Source organism: Xiphophorus maculatus, chromosome 14 (genome assembly GCF_002775205.1).
Source record: "Xiphophorus maculatus strain JP 163 A chromosome 14, X_maculatus-5.0-male, whole genome shotgun sequence".
Taxonomy (NCBI): domain Eukaryota; kingdom Metazoa; phylum Chordata; class Actinopteri; order Cyprinodontiformes; family Poeciliidae; genus Xiphophorus; species Xiphophorus maculatus.
This window is the reverse complement of record NC_036456.1, coordinates 17,694,501-17,718,540: the sequence shown is the minus strand read 5'-3', so window position 1 is coordinate 17,718,540 and position 24,040 is coordinate 17,694,501. Positions and strand designations below refer to the sequence as shown.

General features: G+C 39.5%; 2 protein-coding genes across 2 annotated transcripts in view; one reads left to right on the top strand and one right to left on the bottom strand.

The window, feature by feature from the left end:
* The window catches only part of pc (pyruvate carboxylase), a 371,443-nt gene that overhangs the window by 213,297 nt on the left and 134,106 nt on the right, over positions 1-24,040 (top strand). The gene's annotated exons all lie outside the window — the stretch shown is intronic.
* Positions 1-24,040, bottom strand: part of LOC102237680 (leucine-rich repeat and fibronectin type-III domain-containing protein 4-like) — a 53,677-nt gene that overhangs the window by 13,010 nt on the left and 16,627 nt on the right. Inside the window, exons 3-7 of the mRNA XM_014468976.2 lie at positions 13,989-14,603; positions 13,734-13,896; positions 9,766-9,936; positions 8,976-9,137; positions 6,645-7,379 (exon numbers count right to left, since the gene is read on the bottom strand). Of these exons, the coding sequence (XP_014324462.1) occupies positions 6,645-7,379; positions 8,976-9,137; positions 9,766-9,936; positions 13,734-13,896; positions 13,989-14,577 (1,820 nt within the window). The 5' untranslated portion in view covers positions 14,578-14,603. The remainder of the gene's footprint in view (positions 1-6,644; positions 7,380-8,975; positions 9,138-9,765; positions 9,937-13,733; positions 13,897-13,988; positions 14,604-24,040) is intronic.

Here is a 24,040-nt window from a genome sequence, read left to right as displayed (position 1 = left end):
CCTGGTTCTCATGCACCATGTAACTGGGAATACATATCCCACAGATATGAAGCCTTCAAAACCATCTAGCTTTGCCCCCCTCCACTATTTTAATCATCTGTATAGACTCACTGAGGGACATTTAAACAGATTTACATTTAACCAGGGGATTGCCATCTGTTCTTTTGCTGACCAAGGACCACCAAGGTGTTGGTGCTATAACATTGTGGCAGAGCTCCAGGAGGGAAAGCTCAGGTGTCATCATTGAGGGTGGTGGGGTGACGGGGTGAACGGCGTCCAGCAGGTGTCTGTCACAGATGCCATCAGAATTACACAATCCAGGCTAAAATGAAGGCTGGAGTCGTGTAGAAAGAGGCTGACCTTTAAAAGTGATTAAATCCGCCACTCACTGCGTGCTCTGCTTCGCTCTGCAGTCTGCGTGACGCTTAGTGTTCTCGTTTTGCTCAAACTATCTTGCCACTTGCTTTTGTTCCTTGCTTTCCGTTATGAAACCTTGTGTTTTCTCCACTTTCTCTGAGTGCCTTGGGCATCCTTTGCTCAATTCAGATGGGTTGAGTTTCTTTTGCCACATTCTAAAGCAGAAACAACACAGCAATATCTCTATAAATCTGTTTCAGAAAGCTTTCAGTCCTATTCTTTCCATTTCAATTCATAAGCCAGTCTTCCTTTCATCGGCTTCTGTTTTTTCTGATTTACCAGCTGTTGTGTAATACTGCAGTTGGCTCTTACACATCGATGACGGGAGATAAATCTATACTGTAAATCCCCTTTGGCATTGTAGTGGGCTTGGCTTCATTTTAATGGTCCCTACTTTGATTTCCTCTTTATCTGTTCAGACTGATTTTCCTATTTTCTTCTGCTTTGTCGATCCCTTTGTCTAATCCCCAGTTTGAACTGTATTTTTTATTCATCTTTGAAGTTTGTGTCTTAATACAAACTTCCAGTCTGTCACGTTTTCTCTCTATCTTGTTGGTGGCAGCTACCGTTTAATCTGTTTCCTGTAAAATGGTCCTGTAACATAATGTTGTAAAACTTTAAGAGGGGTAATATATTTTGTACTTGAAGCTGGGTGTTTTTGGATGCTTGCCTAACGCCATGCATGTCTTCCTGCTTGTTCCGATTTAAAACTTCACCTCTTGTTTTATGCCTTAGTGCAAAGCAGAAACCAAAAAAAACATAATTTTAAGACAGTTGTGCATATATCCTCCCATTAAAAAACTGGTTTTTGTTTTAGTAGCCGTAATGTTGAGTGTGCAGAATTAATGTCAGCTGTTTTCATCCAGTCGTTCACCATATAGTGCTCTGTACAGCAAGCTAGCAGTTTTTCTATTGCTCTTTTAAGTGCACAGTAAATTTGTTATGATGCTTATAAGAACCAAAAACAGACCAGATGACTTCTTGAGCTGATGGAGCACGCTATTGGTAATGCTAGCACCCTTATACAAACATTAGCACTCATGCAGCGAAGGTCAACGGTCCGGGACTCAAACTTGTCGGGGACTGAGGTCTCTATGCGTCACATTCTCTACAACAGGCGCCACAACCGCACCAGCACACTGTTTATAACAAATGGAATATGTTTAAATTCAAGGTCTGGATCTTTTGAAGGATCCAACCAATCTGGTCAGCGTAGGTTGGGTTCTTCGTCGACTAAAGAACCCAGCCTAAGACCGGAAGTAAGCGACAATGAAACTGGATGAGCTAGCCTTCAGAGTTATTCTTTACCTGGGTGTATGTTCTGTTGCCTAGCAACCGTTAGTGCTGAACACCAGCTGGTAAAAATGGAGCTCAAAACTTTAATTGTACCATATTTTCCGGACTATAGAGCACACCTCACTATAAGCCGCACCCACAAAGTTGTTTTTTTTAAAAAACTGAAAACGTACATATGTAAGCCGCTGCTATCTCCATTGCTCTCGGTTTTCCACAAGAATACATCTGCTATTAAGGACGCAACCCTGCGTCTCCAATGCCGAACCATGGATTCGTTCACGTCGAGCTTACATGCAGCAGCTATCAATCTGTGCTGCCAGATCGATAGTCTTCAACTTAAAAACTCCATCATAGGAACTTCTTCGTGTGGTTTCCATGATGAGGGGGTAAGAGTTTGAAAACATTTCTCCATCGTGCCTACTGCTAGCATGTGCTTGTTCTAAATGAAAATGAGCAATTTCTTCTTTGATTTCCAATTTTGACTTCCAATGATTCACTTCCTGCTAAAGAGCCCCCTGGTGGTTGAAGAAAAATCCACAGAAAAGCCGCACCGGGCTAAAAGCCGCATGGTTCAAAACGTGGGGAAAAGTAGCGGCTTATAGTCCGAAAAATACGGTAATTAAATAATTTTTTACGAAAATTATATTAAAAAACATGTCTATGCATTGCTAATTGTAACACCAATTCCTACATTAGTATCCTTGCTACTGATAGCATAATATCAGTAGCTATTAGCTTGCTAATGATATCGCTAGCACATTCAGTGGTCTTTTAGACCGAAAGACCTTTAGCTTGCAATGCACTCACCCTAAAGTAACCATTGTGCACACCGCTTAGAAAAGCAAAGCGGATAAAAACTCTGAGGTAGCCTGTGCTGTGGTCAAACTTGAACCTCAGTGTTAATCTGCGTGCTTCGACGTGACATCACACATGATGTCTTTCAAACTGCTTCTGACAAAGCAGAAAGGAAGACAGTGAAAATGGAAACAGAGCTTCTTTGCAACACTCATCCATCCCTTTCTCTGTAACAAGAGCAGTTGTTTGGTGGGCTCTAAGACAAGATAAATGTATCATCATATACTATAGCACTTGCAATTTTCCAGAGAAAACATAGCCTTTATCCTGTTACTTTGAAAACTCTCTGGTTTGTGCTGCGTTAGAGCTTTTTTTCTAGTTAAATCTCAGATGCCCCCTTTACTAAACTTAAATATCTGCTCTGTTTGAATTGTCTTGGCTCACCATGTTTATCCCTTCCTGGCCATCTTTGTTGAATCTTTTTTCAGACTGTATGTTTGAGGCATCACTTCACATAAAGCCCAAAGCTGGCTCCTTTAAAGTCTTTACTTGACACGTCTTTGTCTTTAAGAGGTAAACTCAGCCTGGGGAGATGCGATTCAACAAATACCTGCTCAACACACATCTTTTGTGGATTTTTAGCTTTTTGCCAAACCTGACAGTTAAAAGCTTGTGAGAGAACCGAGGAAGCAAATTGCAGGCATGAGACTTTAATGAAAAGTGTTTCAGGTTGTTTGCTAATTATCAGAATTCCTGAGCATTTTTCAAGGTCATGTTTCATAATCAATTTTATAGGCTTTGTTTGCAATTTAGTAAAATGTTTGCTCATTATTTCCGTATGTTGACCTTTACTTTGCATTGCTTTGATGTAACCTAAGCAGGTTGCTAATGACCTACTGGGTGCTTGTAAAGAGTCATTAAATTTTAGGATTTCCAAATATCCTGATTAACTACAGTCATGATAAAACTGAAATAGACCTTTTATGTTTATGCTGGGCTTTTACTTTTCAGAAAATAATGACCATTCTGGTCTTTACCAGGTTGTGTAATTTTTTAAATCAAACAAGTTTACAAAAGAATTGATGAAGACGCTGTGTGTGGCGTCTCCACCAATTTATCCCAAAGCTTGTGGAACCGCATGTAGCAGCAACAAACTGTGGCTCTCTATAGATGCTAAACAAACCCATGTAATCACTCCTCCACCACCATGCTTGACCAGGTAGAATAACGTTTTTGTGCCAGTGTCTTGTGAGATTTTCTGAAAAACATGGATTGTGCAAATATGTCCAAACATCAGTGATTTGGTCTGTCCAGATCACTACGTTTCATAAGTGCTGCGGTTCAGTTAGAAGCAACGTCTCAAAACTAAATCCTGGTGCTATTTTCTTGTTCAAGAGACGAGGCTTTCTCCTGTCATCTGTAACAAGCTGTACTTGTTGAGTGTTTCGCTAATTGCTCTGTCAAAAACTTTAACATCTAAAAGAGAAACTGAAGCCTGCAGAGTCTGAGATGGAGCTCTTGGGGTGTTTTGTTACTCCTCTGAGCCATACAAACTAAGAAAATTGCTTCAGGGAGACTGGAAGCTGTCATAAATGTGCTCAACTTGTTAATAATCTTTCTCACTGTAAAACAATGGGCTTTGAATGGTTTCAAAATGGACGTATAACCCTTCACTGATTTATTAAGCAGCAAAAATTGCTTTTCGGAGGTGATGGTTGACCTTCCTCCACCTTGGCGTTGTTAGCACACACCTGTATTTTTCAGGCTACCACACAGGCTGCTATTCCTCCTCCTAAATGTGATTGCTGTTTAATAAATGACATGGAAGAGTCTGTTTTTTCACCCCAGCAAGTTAAATTTTAAATGATTTTAGAACCTGGAGATGGCCTGATCATTTTTATTTTGTCTCCATAAATACAATCCCAAAATTTTACAATTTCTTTGTACTTTGTTTTTTGTTTAGTTCAGTTTGTCTGAGGCATTTTTGGACAAACCACACCTTCAGTATTTAGGATTTCTAGAGCTGCATATTAATTGTTTTTCCATTTTTATCCTTTAAAATAGTATTTTTGAAGATAATAGACTTGTAGTTTTAAAAAAAAGTCAAACCTTTAAAAGGTAAGCTTCCTTTTAATTTAGGGGAATGGTTACAGTACTTGGCAAGGGAATTGAAGCCTTTATTCAATTTATTCTACCTGGAGTTGCTTTACATGTCACTGGAAGGCTCATATTTATCATTGGTTTGTTTTAATGTGACATTTCATGTGGACATGTTCACCTCCATTCTCTCCCCAGTGGACATGCTTTATTTGCCCCATTACTTATCTGCTTTTATCCTATTATACAACTCAACATTTTCATTTCTTTTTTTTTTCCTCTTTAAAGATGCTTCACATCTTCTGGCATCTTTTATTTCCAGTTCAAATCCTACTTCTTCACCTTGGGGTTTTTTTCGTCATCTGTTCACACCTTTTCTTTTTTGAGTCTATTTTAGGAGGTTGCATTTAAATCTCCCTTTTTCTATCTTCATTTTCTTGGTTTGTCCTGAAGGAGCGTTTTGGGCCCACCTCCTCTCTTTTTCCCCTCAGTCTCTGTCCGTTTGTCTTCTGTCACCCATCCCTTCCTTATCTCAGACTCTCCTAAGGTGATTTGAGCATAGCCTGTCATCTATCTTGCCTCACTCCCTCAGTCTCTTCTCCTCCCCCTGAGATCTCACAGCCTTCATTTTTACCTCATATTCACCTGACTGTCCCTTCTGACTCTAATTATTGCTCTTCCATTTATTTTTATATTCCCAATCAATTCCTTGTGTTCTCTGCCCCCCTCCAGTCATGCAGTTACCACCTCATACCCCTTCTCAACATTGCTTGCTGCTTAATGCCTTCTTTATAACACCTAAGGGGAGCAACAGTGAATGCCTCTAATGGTGCCAGTTGAAATCCAGAAAATGAATACTGTTGGTCTCGCCCCTCCTCGCTGCTTCAGCTGCTGTTTCCCACTAACAACAGTTCCATCAGTTTAAAGTTTCATCAGGCTCTGCTTGTAAATTCAGAGCAGTAAACTCGGAGCACGGACATAATTCATGAACTTGGAAGTGGTATTGAACATGTAAGTACACCAAATAGCTAGAAGCCACTCTATAAATTTAGGTGCTTGTTTCCTTCACCCTCCTGAGTCAGATCTAGGTTCTGTCTTTCTGTTTAGTGCTAGATTTTGGTTTGTAAGGTTTGCGATTTTTAAACTAAATATATTAAATTTTTTAATTTAAAAAATGGTAGGCTGGCATTCCGTTAATTTTCAACGCATTTCGATTCTGAAACTTTTAACATTTTGTCACAATTTAATGTTATTTGTTGGGATTTCATGTGACAAACTGAAAAGGAAATTTGTGTTGCACACATTTTTATTCAGACTTTCAGCACATTATAGAACCACCTTTCATTGCAATTGTGGTTCATCTTTACTTCATCAAGTTACTGAAATTGTATCCCTTTAGTCAAACCTCAGCTAGATTGGATAAAGTGAGCATTAATTTTCAAGTCTTGCTACAGATTCTTTCTTTTTTTTATTGTTTAAAATTCATCTGACAAAACTAAAACCATCTTTCCTCCTCCTTCCACTTTAAAATATATTATATTATATTGGTCTATCAAATAAGAATCCAACAAAATTATGAGACTAAATAGGAAATTTGTGGATATTAAAACTTCTGCACTGTGGTTGCATCTGGAGGCTTTCATGTTGCAGAGCACACTCCATTGCGTGCTCTCCTACCTTAAAACACCCTTCCTAAATTATTCATCCCCTTGTAAATCCCTTTCTTTGCTCATTTATGTCCTGTAACTATTCACCTGTAGGGTTTTGGTGTCACACAGTGATGGGCATAAATTATTTACCACCTTTGCGCCTCCGTTTCCTCATTTGAGCTCACATTCATCCGTCCCTTGAGCTATCTGCTTGTCAGTGCAGAAAATGAACAGTTTCAATGTAAGGGATAAATATTTAAGGATCGTTGAAGGTAAACAGGGTTCTTGTTTTTTATGGATAGCCTGACAAGAGTTGACTTGAACATAAAATATCAAAACTGAAACCAGAAAAAAGGCTTTGATTGCTGTTGAATATAAAGACTGACTTACCTGTAGATGAGGGTCTCATCTGCAGTGCAGTTGTACTGTATCTGATACATCCACACAACGTACGCTTCAGAGAAACGTCCCAAATCCCATCGCACCTGAGCCGAGGTGGAGGTCACTCCCTGTACTCCAACCATCCTGCCCTCCTCCTCGCCCCCCTCGTCATCCTCCATGCTTCCTCCATCAGCCCTCTCTCCCTCAGAGGATTTTCCGCTCTCTCCTTCGTTGGCCTCTCCGTCTCCTAAACTCCCACCATCGGACTCTGCTCCGCGTCCCACGCCGTTGTTAATCCCTCCGTTTTTCCCCGTGCTGATATCCGATGAACCCGGATCTGTCCGTAAAATCCCATTGGTCGTACTCCTGTTGTTTTTTCCGTTAACGGCGTTAACCCCAGTTTTTCCACTGACCCCGCCTCGGTGAGGCAGGGGAATTATTTTCAAATCCACCGTAGCGGTAGCTTCACCTGCTGCATTTATCGCAATACATGTGTACGCTCCATCATCCCGGGCGACCGTCACCAAGATATCCAGAGTCCCGTTGCTGAAGGAGCTGGTCCGGGAAGAGTTGGCAACAATGCGATCGTCTGGAGAAACCCAGTGGACTATTGGCTCAGGGTCTCCGATGGCACGGCATTTTAAAGTGGCACGCTGTCCCTCCAGCACCCACAGCTTGTGGGTGTGACGGGTGATGAGAGGTGGTTCGCACGTAAACTCCTCCTCGGGGATCGACCAGAAATATCTAGAAGACCAACAGAAGAAAGAGAATTATTACTTCAGGGAAAGTTTCAGCAGACTCATGGAATATTCTTTAAAGTTGTTAATATACTGATGGTTAAAGAATATCCAGCTGTATGAACACGTAATGCTACACTGAGCAAACGCTAATTAAGAACAGATGACTGTAACAGATGTTCATTTTCTCTGCTCACACCGTCTGATTTTTACTGCAATGTTTTTATGTTTTCTAAAAGGTGATGGTGGACTTTTAGGTTGCAGTCGACAACACACCCTGTATCTACCTGGAACATGGAGGTTACATTTCCAGTCAAAGCAGATACTTTTCTAGACCTTAGCAGTTAATTTGCTGAAATAATCTTTTATGTTCAGAGAAAGTCCTTGGAAATATTCTTGATAAGATCAGAGAAAGGACTACAAAACCCCTCATAAATTCATGAGAAACTCATAGGAAAGTACCTGGTAAGTTCATGAAAATGTCCTAGGAATATGCAGGGTAGGTCCCAAAAAACGTTTCAGTTTCTTGAAAGTTCTAAGAATATACCTGTTAATTTCCAGAGAAAGTCTTAGGAAAGTACCTGGTAAGTTCTCGAGAAAATCTTATTGAAGTACCTGGTAAGTTCCAGAGAAAGTCTTAGGAAAGTACCTGCTAGGTTCTGGAGAAAGTATTAAGAAAGTACCTGCTAGGTTCTAGAGAAAGTCTTAGGAAAGTACCTGCTAGGTTCTAGAGAAAGTCTTAGGAAATTACCTGCTAGGTTCTAGAGAAAGTCTTAGGAAATTACCTGCTAGGTTCTAGAGAAAGTCTTAGGAAAGTACCTGCTAGGTTCTAGAGAAAGTATTAAGAAAGTACCTGCTAGGTTCTGGAGAAAGTATTAAGAAAGTACCTGCTAGGTTCTAGAGAAAGTCTTAGGAAAGTACCTGCTAGGTTCTAGAGAAAGTCTTAGGAAAGTACCTGCTAGGTTCTAGAGAAAGTCTTAGGAAATTACCTGCTAGGTTCTAGAGAAAGTCTTAGGAAATTACCTGCTAGGATCTAGAGAAAGTCTTAGGAAATTACCTGCTAGGTTCTAGAGAAAGTCTTAGGAAAGTACCTGCTAGGTTCTAGAGAAAGTATTAAGAAAGTACCTGCTAGGTTCTAGAGAAAGTCTTAGGAAAGTACCTGCTAGGTTCTAGAGAAAGTCTTAGGAAAGTACCTGCTAGGTTCTAGAGAAAGTCTTAGGAAAGTACCTGCTAGGTTCTAGAGAAAGTCTTAGGAAAGTACCTGCTAGGTTCTAGAGAAAGTCTTAGGAAAGTACCTGCTAGGTTCTAGAGAAAGTCTTAGGAAAGTACCTGCTAGGTTCTAGAGAGTCCTTAAAAATACCTAAGTTCTAGAGAGAGTTTTTGGAAAATTCCTTCTAAGATCCTGAGAAAGTTCTTGAAAAGTAGCTGGTAAGTTCAGGGGAAGTACTATCTGATTCCGTTAGTCATAAAAAGTCCATGAAAGTCCTTGGAAACTACCATGTAAATACCATTCAGGTTCCAGAAAACCCAACCCAGGCCAATTCAGAAATGTTTTTTGTTCTAGAACCAGCATGACTGATCCATCGGTGTGTTTAACTCCTACCTTCCAGCCAGGTGTGTAGGAGTGGCGCATGTCTCCATGTCGTCCCCTCTGATTAGCCTTCTCAGCCACAGCAGCTCACAGTTACAGTGGAGTGGGTTCCCTCCAAAATTCAGGCTTATGACAGCATTGTAGGGAGTTGGACTAATTGCTCCCGTCTGTGATCTGGTGGAAAGTAAAATGTGTGAAATTAGTTTGTATTTCTTATTTAACTTACTATATTATGGTCCCCAGGTGATTGGGATGTTTGATAGGTATTGAGAAAATTTCTAAAGTTGCTTTCTTACGGTTTCCAAAGAGGCAAATGAAAAAATTACATCAAATTCCATATTTACCTTATTCCTTATTTTTTAAATTATGCACTCATTAAAAGTGCCATATCAATTATAACTTATTAGATTAAAGCAATAAATGGGTGCATTAGGCAGCACCCATATAGATTAAACCTTCAACAGCAGATGAGATGTTGCTTTCAGTGACTATATTCTCAAATGTTTTTTAAAAGCACATGCTAAGTTCTGTGCGAGCAGAACTTAGCAGTTAACTGTGCGAGCAGTTAGACCAAATGATAGAAACTATGTTGGCTAATGTACAAGCTAAGCTTTTAAAGCAGCCAGGCATGGTATGGTTTATTTTAAGCTAAAATATTAAAACTCATCTGGTTTTTGCTTTGCAAGTCAATATAGGATGCACCATAGCAAACACATTTAAAAAAGCACATTAGTAGCTCAGTAGTATTTTACCCCAGAAACCTTTTCCTTACAGAATTGAAAATAGAAATCTTAAGATGTACCTTGCAAAGAACGGATCAGGTGGCAGAGTTCTGAGCCGGTTGGAGGTCATATCCAGCCGCGCCAGCTTATAAAGCTCTCCAAAGACTCCTTCTGCTATGTGGTCTATTAGGTTATGGTCCAGGTTCAGAGTGTGGAGACTGGCCATGTTTTGAATAGACTCCCATGGCACCCTGTAGGAATAGGATGATTTTTAGAGGGATTCCAGAGAGGCCTCTTCAAAAAGTAAACTTTGCCGTGATGGATGCTCAACGGAGAGGGAAAAAATGAAAAATTATCTGAAACTAAAAGCAGGACTGGTCTCCTTGATGGCTTCCTCTCCCTTGTGGGTGGATTAACACAATGTAAGATGGTAATTTTTTAAAGGATTGTGATTAAATCAGCTGTGGTTCAGAGAAGTACTGTTCAGTGTTTTCAACAAATGACTAACAACTGAGAAATCGGACAGTAAAACATGGAGTTAGCTGTTCGTGGCCTATTGGTGTCGCATTTTGTTCCTTTTTCAGATTTTTTCAGTAAAAATGTTTGTTCAGCTAGGCCTATTCCAGCTGTCCATCATTTGATGACAAAGAATGGTAAAGTTAAAAGATAATGAACGGGACTGATTTTGGTAAAGACCAAAGGCAGTTTGGTTGTTTTCACTGACTTAATGTCTTCAGCACATTATCACCATCGTTCTGCAGCTGTGAATGTTTCCACTTTGTTCACATACGAGAGGCAAAGGCAGCTCGGAGAAAACTCTGCATTTTGCTTTTAGCTTCGAGTTCAGAAATTCATTAGCAGGATGTTGTACTCTGGTATTTTTCTCCCAAAACCTTTTGATGTTGTTGAATTCAGCCAATTATACATTTGTCAGTACAACCTTTTAGACCTCAAAGCTTTTCTGCTTTTGAAATAAAACACATAACTGGTATCATATACTTTATGAAAGATGCTACTTAAGAGAGATGCCAAATGTCATCTTGTCAAAATGGACTAAAATTACTGAGAAATATTTTAACAATGTATTAGGTTTAAATACTTTGTTTGGATTGTCAAACCCAGTCCTACAAATGTATGCTTGATGAACTGCCCAGTGAGTGTACATAAAGTTTATTCAAAGAGTACATTTTACCAATCTTTTTTTTTTTTAAGACTTTGGCAGTTCACCTTGGATATCAGAGCTGCAAATTATCTCTGGGTTTAATATTTTGAGTATGAAGGGAATGAATCCAGTTTCTCTAGAGAAATGTTTTGATCCCAGTTTTTTCTTTTCATGGCAACGTCTCTAGATGCTTCACTGTCACCACTACAAACGACTAATGGCGGCGTTCGCTTTCTCTCCTCTGAGAAAATCACTTTCCAGATGTCCCAAACAAATTGGAGGGGCATTAAAAGAAAAAATAACCTTGCTTCAATCCTCTGTAGTCCATTCACTTGATGATTTTTGGAACAGATTTTCTCTTCTTTTTTGACACCTAGCTAGCATCTAAAAGCCGCTGCCTTTCTTTCTTTAAACCAACTGTACCTTTCTCTTTTGCGTTCTGGAGTATTTAATAAGTCCTTATATTATTAGCAGCAGTGCTACTCCCAGTGAAGCAGTTTTAATGCAAATGTAAACATGTTTTCTTCCACTGCTTCCTTTCACAGTCACAATTCTGCTCTTCTAATTCAATCAGAATGACAGAGTGATATCAGCTGCTCTCTCCTCATTAACACTTCCCTCTGAGCTAACAATAAGATCACTGAATTGATGCTCGTAGTTCATTTTGTGGTAGTGCAGAAACGCAGTGCAGATGAGTTGGTTTTCATCAATATTTTGCAGTTATTTCCATCACATAGCAAACTAATATCATTGCAAATTACCATCATATAAATCCAAGCTGTAAATTGTTAATGGACTTTTTTTTTTTTTTTTTTAAAGGCCTGTTCATTTGAAAGTGAATGCATCAAGAACATGAAAATCAGGTTGGCAAGTAATAGGGTCACAGGGTGAAACTTTTACCTTGATAAGTCAGATCTGAAGAGTTTCTTGCGTGACATAACCTGTTTCCAGAGTATTTTTTACCCATTGTGGGAGAATGCGACACGGATTCTTCAACGCTCAGAATAGACTCCTTAATAGCCACCAAGTGATTCGAGCAGCAGCTGCTTTTCTGTTCAAAACTGCAACTCTGCACTTTCAAGGTTTGGTAGAGGCCTTCGAAAGGCTGTAGTGCTCATCTTGGAGAGACAATTGAAACATTTTAATGACGACCGACAGACGACTGCTGCTAAAATGATCTGCATTGTGTGCTGCTTTGGACAGAGGAGAGGACTGTGATTATTCAGCCAAACTATTTAGCCCTGAAGAATAGCAAAGCTGTAAAAATCATCCATTGTTCTATAATGACCTTAGCAAAGTATTACATTGTGCACTCAAGTATGAACCGTATACAATATCCATAGTAATGTATAGTCATTCAGAGGAGTGAGCTTCACAATGCCTTCATTGGAGCCATAACTGAATCGAAGTGAAAGAAAATTATAACCTCATCAAAATTGATTTAGTTTTCTGAGCTTTCAGTCATCTTCTGGCCTCAGCAGTTTTAACTGAGTTTTAACGTTGCTTTCATAATGGTCTTCACTGACTCAGATGTTACTGCCTGTTGCTATTGTGCCTTTGGATTCTGGAGTTTTGAACCCTTTTTTGTTGTTGTTTTGGATCCATATTGAGGCCCAGTTGAGGAGAAAAGAGATTGTGGGCTCTGCTGTTAGTTCTGTCGATTGTGTAACATTGACAGACTGTATTACATCAAACTAATGTGCATTAATAAGATTTATCAGCTAAAGCTTGAATTTTCTTTACCTTTGAGGGAATTACATTCCACATGTAGAGAAGCAAGTAAATTAATCAAAGATTTATTTACCATCAATGACAAACATGCTTATTTACTTCTGACATAGAAGGAAAAAAAGAAACTCAGATAAAATGGGCCTAAGCTGATTTTACCTTGAAACCACCAAAACTAAGTAAACTGAAGATTCAAAAGGTTGAGAAAGTTGAATACTAACTTGTATTTGTGGTTTATTGGTTTCTCAGGAGTTTATAAAAGGAGTTTTGTTCCCTAGAGTTTTGATACCACACATTGATGAGAGGTGGGAACATGACAAGGTTTGGGAACCACCTTCATTCTTTCGGCGAACCTTGGTGTAGGAGTGCCCAGTATGGGTCAGATGGAGCCATTTACTTTCTTTGAACCACTTGTTTTAGCTCCAGCGGTTCCATTACATCCATAAATAGTCTTAGTAGGAGAAATGTTTGGCTCTTCTGCTTTACCAGCACTTCAGTCTGTTCTGTCATAAACTATCTGAATCAATGGAAAACCTTTATGGCGACTCGATATTGAATATTTGGTCTGGCTGTGCAATAAACTGGTCCAGTAAAATTATTTCCTGGTTTTGGTTGTATTTGTGTTTCTATCTCAGAACCCCAGGAAGTGGAGCATTAAGGGAATGAATCAGAAGACATGACTTAAACAAATATGAGATTTTGGTAAAGATGTCAGTCTTTGTAGATAAAACCATTTCATGGTGGAAGCTGACATTTCTTTAAAGTTTTCAAAAGTCTAATCAATCTATTCATTAAGCAGAGTTTAACACGTAAATCTTATTTAAAGTTGTACTTTATGGGTTATTTCAAAAGCTTGAACAGGATAATTCATGAAGTGAACTTTGCCACATATCGACAAACACTGAATTTGTTTTGTGCATGACACTCTAAGTTAAAAATTATATTTTAGAGACTAAGGCATAAGAAGTTAGACGAGATCAAGGTCTTTTTAAGAGAGTAAGTTTAAGGAAAGAAGTTCTTGTATGTGGAAGGTGAAATCTATCTTAGTTTAGATGGTGTTATCAGATGTAGCATGAGTATTTCTAGGAAGAGACAACTATTGACAAGACTGATGTTAGAGAATATATTTTGATTGATAAAAAAAACAAAAAATCTTACCTCCGAAGATTATTGTAGGACATGTCGAGGTCCTCTAGAGTTAGTAGGAAGTCATCAAAAGCCTCAACGGAGACTTTCACCAGCTGGTTGTTGTTGACAATCAGGTGTTGCAGGTTAGTCAAACCTGCAAGGTCTTTAGGTCCAATCGTTGTCAAGCGGTTACCTAAATAACACAATGCCAGAATAGTTTTCCTGTAAAAAGGTACTAAATTAATATTCTATACTGGAGAACTTGGAAAAATGATCATGGCTTACCATCCAGGTGCAAAGAGCGCAGACTTTCCAGGTCAGCAAAGGCCATAGGTCGAATCAGGTGGATTGTGTTCCTCGACAGTGTCAGATCAACCAGTCCGGTCATGTTGACAAAGTCATTCCCGCCCACCTCTGTTATAAAGTTGTCTGCGAGTCGCAGCTCCACCGTTCGCCGGTCGACATGCGGCGGTACGAAGAGCAGGCCCTTATCGGCGCAGAGCGTGCTGAGCGATTCCGATAAGTTTCGACACACACAGTGGAACGGGCAGGCCGAAACGACGCCCCACGTCTCCCCTGCTCCAACCAGAGAGGGCAGCAGGCAGCATGTGACCAGCGTCAGCCAGTGAAACACCGGGAAAGTGACGGATTCTGGAAGGGTTCGTTTGGTAGATGTCCTGGGGCAGGCACAGTGGAGGAGGTGGGATGAGGAGGACAGTGATGAGATGAATAGAGGGGGGAGAAATGAGAGGGAGAGGATGGATGAAGGGAATAGAGAGGGAAGTGTTGATCCCTCTGCTTTTTGTTTTGGGTGGAGTTGTGTGCGGGGCAGGTGCAATTGTCTGCAGGGATGGAGGGGTGGGGGGACAAGCATGGTAGATCGCCTGGCTTTCCACAGACCTGCAGAAACAGAAGAGCAGAAAAAGGAGACATACATTTTAGAACCACATTGATCTTTTTTCTATAACTCTTAAATGTGCTTTTATGACATAAAATATTAGCATTCGTTCTGTGCTTTTTTTCTTATTGTTTGTCCTTTTAAAATGCACGTATAAGCATAAATGATTTTGTTTCACAAGATATTAAAGAAAGACGTACAGTCGTGTTGACATATTTTCCCACACATTTCATACATTCAACAAGATTTATATTGATTATAGAGTGTCTCTTTGTCTGGATTGCTCTCTTCCACTTACTCTGACTCAGCAGGACTGGAAAGAAGACTTGTTTTGCATATTTCCACTCTGAATTGTATCCACTTAGTTCTTCACACAGTAGCAGAAATATCCCATATTTTCAAATGGTACTACAAGGATTGCTGTAAATTGTATACTTGAAGGCATGCGTCATTTTCAAACTTCATGTTCACATTGCATATCAGTCGCTATGTAGTCCGCTAGGCAGTGTTTTAAATTTCTAAGGTAAAACTCTATATATGTAACCCGTCTATGTTCGTCTCAGATCCAGTAGGTTGACTTCATGACAGACACACTCAGGTTCATTGTATTTATTCTCACAAAAGAGGAAAACAAAGTGGTGGTGGTTAACTTTAGTCCAGAAGCTTCTGCCCCACAGTTACCTACGGCAACAGAAAAAGGGGGAGGAACTGTCAGTTACCGGTTACTATGGTAACCACCAACTGCCAGGAGCAGCGTAGCAAAACTTAATACACCCAACAAAAGTCTGGAGAAACAACTTGTTGACTAACAAAATAAATTCAAAGGATAAATACATTTTGACAAACTTCACATCTATAATATTATTAAAATAAAACCCTGTTACATACCTCTACTGCCTGAGCCGGCTGTATCACACTAAAGCCAGGTTTTAGCATGCTAATGTCAAACATATAGCAAGAAAACACCTCAAATGTGCATACTTTTGCTAATATTAGTGTCAACATGAAGACCACCACAGAAAATGCTGCTGTTCATAAATTCTTACTTTCATAGATTAGATGCCAAAATCAGGAGGCGTGCTTGTTTTTTCAAATGTAAATTTAGAAAATCAGTCTTTCATCTCTACATCATTACTTTAAAACAGCTGAAAATGGCTTTCACTAAAATATTGCTGAAGTGGAATTTCTTAAACATCGACACAGTTTAGCTGCCAGTTTATCTGGAGACCTGAAATGACTTATTTATATTGGCTAAAAGGGTTCAAATCAATGTTTAGTCACAATAATAAACATGTTGAAGATATCTGTAAGCAGAATTTAGAATGATTTTTCTATGAATTATTTATTGCGACATGCTACATCTAAAAACTACCCTATACTACAAAAAATCTGATTGTATTATAATGATTGAAGTTGGTGTTATTGCATTGATGCAGTAGTCCATGCATGTAAATGTATCCACTTCAGTGAAAATGTTTATTGGTTGAATGCAGATTTGCTCCCACAAGAAGGTTTTGAAGATGAGATATGGTAATTAAATTGTTGTTAGCCAAAAATAACAAAATTATGCCGTCTATCTCATCCAGTTTAGGCATGTTTTGCTGTGTATCCTGCTGGTGTTAATTTAGACACAAAACTGAGGATACTTGACACATGATTATGAAGCACTTCAGTACTGTTCAAAATACAAAAACACCTGTTTTGTAGATCTCCTGAGAGTGAGTGAGTGAGTGAACACAGCCTTTGTGGCTGAATGTAAGCCCCAGAAGGCTGAAAAATGGTCATTCAGCTCAGAAATTTTCAAGAAGGGATTGGAAAAGGCACTTTTTCTCAAAACCGTGGGCCTGAGAGCTGAATCGGGTCACACTGTAGGTCTCTGTAAGGGGCGACGCTGTAACCAACACAAAGAACCCTGTTGTACATCTGAGACGTGCTGAAAATCTGCCCGTAAACACACGTTTTGTGGCTTTGATAAGGTACAAGAATGACTCACTGAAACTCATTGGCATGCACAACAGTTGTTATAGCAACTGTAACCTAGATACAGAGTTTGACAGTGGTTGACAGTAACAGTCTCACTTCTGGTGAAAGTGGGGATGACATTTTCGAGTCGGAAAGACAAAGAGGTTCCTCTGGAGAAGGATGGCGTGTCTCTAGGGTGGTGCTGCACGCAACGTAGACCTTGGTGATTACATATTGATGTACAGTATAATACATGCAAGCTTTGAGACTTTGAGTAACGACCAGGCTGAGCCATGCATCATCCTGACTGTTACAGGCTGACACAAATTGCTACTTAATAGTTTCTAAAGCTTTGCTCTACCCATGTGAAGCTATGCGGGTTTACAATCCATCTTTGATACCAAGGCGGTGCTGCTGTGAAAGTCTCCACCCCACTCCAGATGCTTCCCATGCTTCGTTCTGTTCTCCAAATGTGAGCTCTGTATAAAACCGTCCCATTTTTGGACTCGTCTTATAATGAGATAAGAGGAAGAAAGTGATAAGACGCTCTCTGCCGGAAACGATTATAAATTTTATCTCACACTCTTAAATGTTCTCACTTAAAGCAGAGTGAGCGAATAAAAGCAAGCATTGCTGCAGTGTAGTGATGGGAATAGCTTCCATTAATTTGAGCGATCATGAATAGTCCTGCTAATGGGATGCGTTTCCCTTTGAAACAGAACATTTCAGCAGAACTTCTAACCACTGGGACATTAGTTACTGAGGAATAAAAAATGGATTCTAGCTTGATTGTAGTCATTAAAAAGCTCTGTTTATATCCGCTGAGCAGAACATGAATGGTTCACTGACTCAAGTGTGTGACAACGCGTGGCTCTTTTTGCTGTTCACTAGTTGGCTCTAAAAGATTTAGTGTCTCTTGTATTCTTGGAAACTGTGCAGAATACCAGGAAGTGTGTAAGGTTTTTAGGGCAACAGTCATTTCCTTATGCTTGGTGACATTAGTCTTTAAGGAGGGAAAGGAAATGCCTGCAGCAGGAGACAGTGGGGATGTGTGCGTGGGACAAAGTTATGAAAGCCTGCAGTGACAGCTGGTCCTGTCGGCAACCGATGCTGGATTAAACAGAAATGTGTTATTTATATGTGTAGGTATTTTTTTTTTTATTTCTTATTTTGTCACATTAAGCAAACTTGAATTGTTTTTATTGAAATTTTATGTGAAAGACCAACACAAACAAATTATAATTGTGGCAATAAATTAGATAAATTAGATTTCAAGTAAAAACATGAGAAGCATGGAATATGTACATATTTGGGCCGCTTTAATCTGATACCTCTAAGAAATGACTATTTTGAAATTATTTTGATTGGAAAAGAGTCCATATGACTGTAATTAATTCACAGATTAAACACAGCATGTGTGTGAAAGCCTCAGAAGTTTGTTAGAAAACACTATTCAGTACCTTAAGTTTTTTGCAATTCCAGAAATCTACACAAAATCAATTGTTTTTGCAGTATTGCATCATTGTGAATTTGTTGAAGATTTTCTGAAAAAATGGTCAAAATCATTGGGTTTGAGAGACTAACACCCACCTGCAGTCCATGATATTGCAAGTAACAAAAATAGATATATTCTACTTCTTTAGAGAATAATAATGTTTGTGTCAGATTTTCTGCTTGTTCTTCTTTTCTCACCTTTTTATATAAAACATATAGATTTTAAAAGATTCAATGAGGAATTCCTTGCATTTTTTAAAAATAGCAGCACAAAATCAGGCATTTTGATTGCAAAAAAAGCATATAAGTATTTGCAAAATCATGGAGGGACTGTTTAATGGTCAAAGTGACCAAGAAGCGTCTTGAGGCTGTTCCCTTAGTTGAGAGTTCAGGGAATGTAGTAAAAATCAGAGAAGTATACAGGAGGCCAATAGAAACTCTGTAGAAGCAGAGATCCAGTCTTACCTAAAGTAAGCCACCGGCGTCGAAGGGGACACCTTAATTGTGGACGAACGTTTAAGTTTAAAAATTGATTCCAAAACACTAAGTAAACTTAATGTAAACTTGGCAATGCTTGGTGGTAGCAACATCATGCTGTGGGGATGCTTTTCTTTATATGGAACTGGGGAAACTGATCAGAGTTCATGGGAAAATGGATGAAGCTAAATATGGAGCACTTGTGGAAAAAAAAAATATCATAAAAAAAGCTAGGTTGATGCAGGTTGTCATCTTCAAGCTGGTAAAGGAACATAAAACTAGCCAAAAAGCAAATCAAAACTTCAAATTACGCTTCACTCTCCATCTCGTCTGGGTAAGACTGAGTAAAATTGCAAAGAAAAATGGGTAAAGCTTTGTCTTTAGATGTGCAAAACCGATGGAGACATACTCCAAAACGTGTAACGTGGACACATGAGATCAAGTCAGGTTGATAGTCGTCCCTGAAAAGCTCCATCAGGAGTTTTTTCATTACTGTGGGGTCAAGTCGTGTCTCCACTTTCCTATCACTCGTATAGAAACCTTCCTGCTGTACATTTATCCATACTGTCTCTAATTTCTGCCTCCTTGTGAAAGCCCTCATCCATCTGCCCCGGGCATGCCCGCGCATGGTTTTAACCTCCATACCTCTCCGACTCCATTAGTGTGCAGCCATGGATCGTTTCCTTCCCTTCCCTCCATCTACCTGCAGTTGCTTTCACCTGTCTCTTCATCCTTACTCACCTTCCATCTTAGAACCGTTTCCGCCCCTGGCTCCTCTGTAAATTTCCACTTTTTCATTTCTTTGTCTCATCCCTTTTTTCTTTTCCTCACTCGTGTCTGCCCTTGAGGCAACCTCAATACGACAATGTTATCAGTCACAGCTCTTCCTCACCATCTTTTCCCACCTCCTCTTCCTCCTCCACCCCTCGTATTTTTGTCTTGTCTCTGTGTCGCTTGCTGACTCGGCTGCTGACCTCCACATCTCCTTGCCGCCTCTTGCACCTACTTTTAGTCGATGTGCGCTCGCACAACTTCTTGCACCACATCAGGTTCTTGTTGTATTCCCTTCTGCGCCCTGCCTGCGATCCTTTCTCACTTCCCCTTTCATTTATCTACTTCCTCTCCCCATCTGCCTCATCACTTGATTATCCTGTACAGTCATTTTTCTCCCTTACCTCTTCCCCACTCCTGCAGACTTTTTTTGTTTCATTTTGCACCTCTGCATCTCTCTCCCTCCTTCGTATATTGCTCTCAGATCTCATTTGCAGCCCGGGAGTGCAGCGTTGAAGCTTTCTGATGGGCGTGCACACAAAGTTGGATGTAAGGGATCCCTTCACTCGCTGATCGATGTGACCCTAAGAGATGGATCACAACCTGTCCAATTCATTTCATGTGATCTTTCTTTCCCTTTCAATCTCACCTGGCTTTGTTCTCACTCCGCTTTATCTCATATTTTCTTTATAACTGTTGTCGCAATTGATCTTTTTTGTTGTATAAACTATCTGATTGGAGGGTCAAGGTATCTCTGAATAATGATGATCCTTATTTGTTTCTCAAGGGTCAGTGTCCTGCAAATTTTTCCTTCAACACACCTGAATCAAATAATCAGGTCATTAGCAGGGCTCTATGGTCTATACTCATAACAAGGAGGTCATTTAACAATTTGACTCGGTGTGTTGGACCAGGGATGCATCTAAGAGTTGCAGGACACCGGCTCCCCGGAGACTGGAGTGCGTTATCCCTGATCTAATGCAACTATTTGCCTTCAGAAGACTTAATTAGTAAATAGATTCCTCCTGTGTGAAATTGAACCTCAGTATAAATCCAGCTTTTCTGTGAGGCCTCAGAGGTTTGTTAGGGAACAAACGGCATCATTAAGGAACACAGCAGATAAATTAGGGATGAAGTGGTGGGGAAGTTAAAATAATTTCCCTGACATTCAATATGTCATCTAAACATGTAAGGAGAATGGCACAGCTCCAAACTGATTGGGGAAGCAATTAGAACATTAATCAGAGAAGCTATGACGATATCTGGAGGAGCTGCACAAATCCACAGCCCAGGTAGAAACACTTGACAGGACAACTATTGAACTGCATTCCTGCTTTTTATGAAGGAGTGTGAAGATGAAAGCCATAAGTTCAACCACAGTCACAAAATTAGCGCTTTTAGCTCTAATGCAGCTACATTAGTTGTTTACACCACTAATGCTGGTTGATGCATATTCTACACATAACAAAAAATAGGCTTAATACGCATAACTCAGTCCGCTTTGGTAGCAGAGACGTTTTTCCAATGTGATGCTTGATATCTTTCATACTAAATACTGAGATACATCTAAGTTCTTAATTTAGCTTCTGTTTGGCAATGAAATCATTTTAACTTACAGTTTGCGGTATTTTAAGCAATGTAGGAAGCTCAACAAACGTATGAGAAATGTAATTCATGAACAACATGCAAACGCTATGCGCTCTGCACCCTTAATACACCATAACCATGGTAACACTTGATGGTGGCAGCATTCTGCTGTGGAAATATGTAATTCTTGAACCGTGAATCATTTTCTGTTTACTACTTTGTGTTGGTTTGTCACATGCAATTACGGTAAACTACACTGTAGTATGTTGTTGCAATTTTGCAAAATGCTAACGTTCTGTTAAATTTAAATGCAATAGTAAATTTAATTCAAGTTTAATCAGTTTAAACAGTTGCCAAAGAACTCTCAAATTTCACCCAAACCTATTATACATGCATGATAATTTAATTTTATAGCAACTTTTCAAAGACTTGTAGTTCTCTACATTCATCATTTTTGAAACCTGCTATCAGATTTCATATAAACTGACTCCAACTTATCACTGTCTGAACACTTCTGCAAATCTGGGGTTATCCGTTTCAGTTTTCCAGCACATCTGAAACATCACTGAAAATCCTTTTTCCTTCCGGCAGTTTTCTATCCTCTGTACTGCTCTTGGTTGTTATATAAAACTTTTAATTCCGATTTTATCTTTTCTTTTCTCCCTTATCTTTGGCTGCCTCTGTGCTGTGTTCGTTGTTCTGCTGCAGCAGTAAGAATTTCCCCTCTTGAGATCAATAAAATCTCGTCTTACACACTGTACTGCATGAAGGTGCAGGGAGCCGTGTTTCTGTGAGCGCACAGCTGCGAAATTTTGCCAGAACAGCATCTGGCTTTAATTTGTAATGATCAACTAACCAACCTGCTACTTGTCTACACATTATTTTTTCCTGAATGAATCCATCATTTTACTTTTACTTCAGAAAATAAAATTTCTCTGTGTGTTTTGAGGAATTTGCAATGATCTTCAAACACATGGATGTTAGAGAAATTCTCAGTCTTGCTCTCATGAAGTAGTAGGCACTAAATTAGCCCTCTAGAAACTTGATTTACTCTTTTTCACAGGAAAAGATTAAAATGACACGGCTAATCGAAGACTGTGATGCACTTCAGAAGTTAGAGAGCAGAAATTGAACAAAGACGACCGTAAAAAGGGGAATTTCTGTTGCGTTCCGAGTCGCTTTGACCTCCTCAAACTGTGCAATATATCTGTATCTACCTCAGTTTTTTTCCTTTTTGCTCTTCTATTTTTAGAAATCTCTAGGTAGTCCACCATGCATGAGGCTTTGAGCCTCCAGAGAGCCAGAAACGGACGAATGGAGAGCAGAGAGGGCTGCATGATGTAAAAATATGTGCTGTGAAAGGGTTTGGAGGAGAGAAAAAAACTCCTCACTACCCTCCAGGATTTGGAGCACAACTCTACTGCACCTAACGTTACCCAAACCTTTATTTCAGCCCGTGGAAGGTGTGGCCTCTGATTGTGCAGCCAAGTCCGACTAAATATGTAGCAGCTAATAGGTTCAGAAAGATAAATGTCCACTGAGTGTTTTTCAGGGATTCTTTCACACTCATTCCAAACCGGAGCAATTAAGAGATGCTTCGTGCATGACTTAAAAGCTCTAATTTGCCTGAAAGTTTCATTGGATTTCACATTTAAGGCCTAATGTAGCTTTAATTTCCTTGTTGGCCTTTAATTCTCCGTGGAACATTATAAATGTCAGTCCCTCAAAATATGCTGAGCACAATTAATGATGTTAATAAACTGCATGTGTGCTTGTGTGTGCAGTTAGTCTCCCATCCGCAAATGCCATTAGCCCATAATCGACTTAAATCGACTTAGTGAATGTTGTGGTGTTTGTAAACAAGGGGATTTGTATTAGCTCTCAAAACCCACTTATCATGAGCACAGTAATCCACAGATCTGATTGGGCTGTGGGTTGCTGCGCCGCAAAAAACCAGAGAAACCCCCGACATCAAAACGTGCCGAATAAGTTAATCTTTCACTGCATTTTGGTTAATTCAATTACATAAAGTACTGCATAGAAGTCTGAAATCATCCTCAGGTTTATAGATTTTCATGCAACATTTTAAAGAAGTCTCAATCAACATTTTCTCTTTGCTTTCTGAATCAAAGTTTTTGTTTGGACTCTGGATGTTTAAAGATTTTCATCAGAATTTGAATTAATCATCATAAAAGGTTCCTAATCTCAAGATATTAATGTTTTAATTAATCCTAATCACCCAAGATTAGGGCTACCAAAATGATATATATTTTTAATTTAACTATAAGACATAACAGGCAGGTCAGTGTTGACCAATAGAGAAATACACATAATTTTGCAATTTTGCACCTGATATGGGCTTCTGTCTCTTCAAGAAGTTCCTGCTCTTCCTGACACTCTGCCTTCAGCATGTCGTCACAACAATGCTACTCGATTTATGCCGTTTATAGCCATTCTTGGGAGCATCAGACTGAGAAATAGTTAGTATGACGAGCTCAGCAGACTCGCAGTTCCACCAGCTGTTTACTAATTGCTGCTGCCGCTAGTCTGGAGGAGCTGAGGGAGGGAGGGGTGCTCTTTGTAGAGCACAGCTTTATCTGCAACCAGCAGATTCCTAATGTAAGTAAATCCAAAGAGAAAGTTTTAGATTGGGCTATGCTCGCGCCGAAGTTGTGGAATGATTTGCCCTTGCCTGTCAGGGAGACTTCTTCTTTTTCTGAGTTGAATAGTTTTCTTAAAACACATTTATTTGCTGAACTGTGAGATGATTTGAGTTTGTGACATGGTGCATAGTCCTACTCGAGGAAGACACCAGAGTATGGGAACATGACCATCATAAACCAACCACAATGAAAGGAAACATTTCCCAGTGGATCTATGCTTTTAATGCAGTTTATTCCAAACTCTGATCCTGCTGTCGGAATATTACAACATTTTCACTGTGATTTGTGTGAATTTCAGCCTCAGTTAGCGGTCTGTAGCAGAGGAAAGTGGTAAATGGTCTGGTCTAGCTGTGGCTCATCATCTTCAAATTTCATTGTGTTCAGATTGTTTTCCTCACACTTTGATGGAAACAAGTGGTTATTTGAGCTACTGTTAGCTTTCATCCTCTCAAATTAGTCGTCTGCCTATTCTCTTCTGATGTCTA